The sequence below is a fragment of the Octopus bimaculoides genome, chromosome 8 (genome assembly GCF_001194135.2).
Source record: "Octopus bimaculoides isolate UCB-OBI-ISO-001 chromosome 8, ASM119413v2, whole genome shotgun sequence".
In the NCBI taxonomy this organism is placed as follows: domain Eukaryota; kingdom Metazoa; phylum Mollusca; class Cephalopoda; order Octopoda; family Octopodidae; genus Octopus; species Octopus bimaculoides.
This window is the reverse complement of record NC_068988.1, coordinates 56,688,830-56,690,385: the sequence shown is the minus strand read 5'-3', so window position 1 is coordinate 56,690,385 and position 1,556 is coordinate 56,688,830. Positions and strand designations below refer to the sequence as shown.

General features: G+C 38.2%; 1 protein-coding gene across 1 annotated transcript in view; it reads right to left on the bottom strand.

The window, feature by feature from the left end:
- LOC106876133 (transcription elongation regulator 1) overlaps nt 1-1,515 on the bottom strand; it is a 40,714-nt gene extending 39,199 nt beyond the window's left edge. The window contains exons 1-2 of the mRNA XM_052970139.1: nt 1,381-1,515; nt 388-583 (exon numbers count right to left, since the gene is read on the bottom strand). Of these exons, the coding sequence (XP_052826099.1) occupies nt 388-496 (109 nt within the window). The 5' untranslated portion in view covers nt 497-583; nt 1,381-1,515. The remainder of the gene's footprint in view (nt 1-387; nt 584-1,380) is intronic.
- Nucleotides 1,516-1,556: the final 41 nt, after the last annotated feature.

Sequence of the window (1,556 nt, the reverse complement as noted above, 5' to 3'; positions counted from 1 at the left end):
TGTGTGTGTGTGTGTGTGTGTGTGTGTGTGTGTGTGTGTGTGTGTGTGTGTGTGTGTGTGTGTGTTTTTGTTCCCAAAGACAACTTCTTAACAACCCAAATTCATTGCCCAATAAGTACTCTTTGAAATATTCATAATGCTTCCAGAAAAAGACAGTACATCACGTTCCCTCTCCTATAAATTTAATACTCCATCTCAATGTATAAAGAGGTTATAGTTTTATGCAAGATACAAGTAACATTTAAGAAATTATATTAAAAACAATACTAACCCACACCTAAACTATAATTTATCAATCAAGCAATTAACTCCACAGACAGAATTATAATAAAATGCATGCAAAAAAAAAAGGAACAAAAAAAACTTGACTGTCAAATACAAAATTACCTTGTGCCACAGCTGGTTGAGCAGCAGCAGTAGTTGTAGTACCCCCTGGAGAGGATACAGTATTAGTGGTAACAGTAGGTGGGGTTTGACTAGTCATTTGAGCAGCCATTGCTTCTACCTCTGATTGAGTGATGATTTTCACATTCTCTGGCTTTGTCCATGCAGATTCTCGTGTTCGTGCATTGTAATAGTAACTCTATAAAAAGTTTAAAATAAAAATTATCATCATCATTATTATTTTTTTTACTATTATTATTACTCATCATCATCGTTTAATGTCTGTTCTCTATGCTGGCATGGCCTGGGTTGAACAGTTTGACAAGAGCTGGCAAGCCAGAGGGCTACGCCAAGGTTTCTATGCTTGGTTGATCTTCTTAATGTCAACCACTTTAGTGTGTAGTAGGTGCTTTTTTCAGGATACCAGTACAGGCAGGGGTCACCAAATAACTTGCAAGACAAAAACCCCTCAACTAGGGAGAGGGATGTTGAAGGAGGTAGCTCTATGCTAGTTGATATGTGGCTATATGATAAAAAGTTTGCTTCCAAACCACATGGTTTAAGGTTCAGTCCCACTGTACAGCACTTTGGGCATGTGTTTTTTAAATTAAGCCCAGGCACATCAAAGCCTTGAGTGGATTTGGTAGGCAGAAACTACAAAATGCCAATCATTTGTGTGTGTTTGTGTATGCATGCCTTGACATCACATGATAGTTGTAAATGTTACCATCATGCAAGCAGTGTCCGTTTCCAATCATCTGAGACATCTGGTCATGGGGAAATATTACCTTACTTGGAAACAGCTAAGGGTTAGGAACTGGAAGGGCATCCAGCTGTTGAAAAATCTGCCTCAATGAATTCCATCTGACCTATGTAAGCATGGAAAACTGGACATTAAACAATAACGATAATGATGAAATATCTAATTAATAACTACATAATTAATTGAAAGCTAATATATAATTTGAAAATTTTTTTTAAAATTTTTTTGCTTACCTTTCCTTCAGCTGTTTTGGTCTCGACCCATAACTCTTGATTTCCAACATCAAGAGAGTTGCTCTGAGACGGCAAGGCTGTTATTGAGTTTGGTGGGGCATTAGATACCGGAGGGGGTAGAGAAAATCCAGGAGGGGGAACAGAAAAGTTGGGTGGGGGGATGTTGGGTGGGGGCA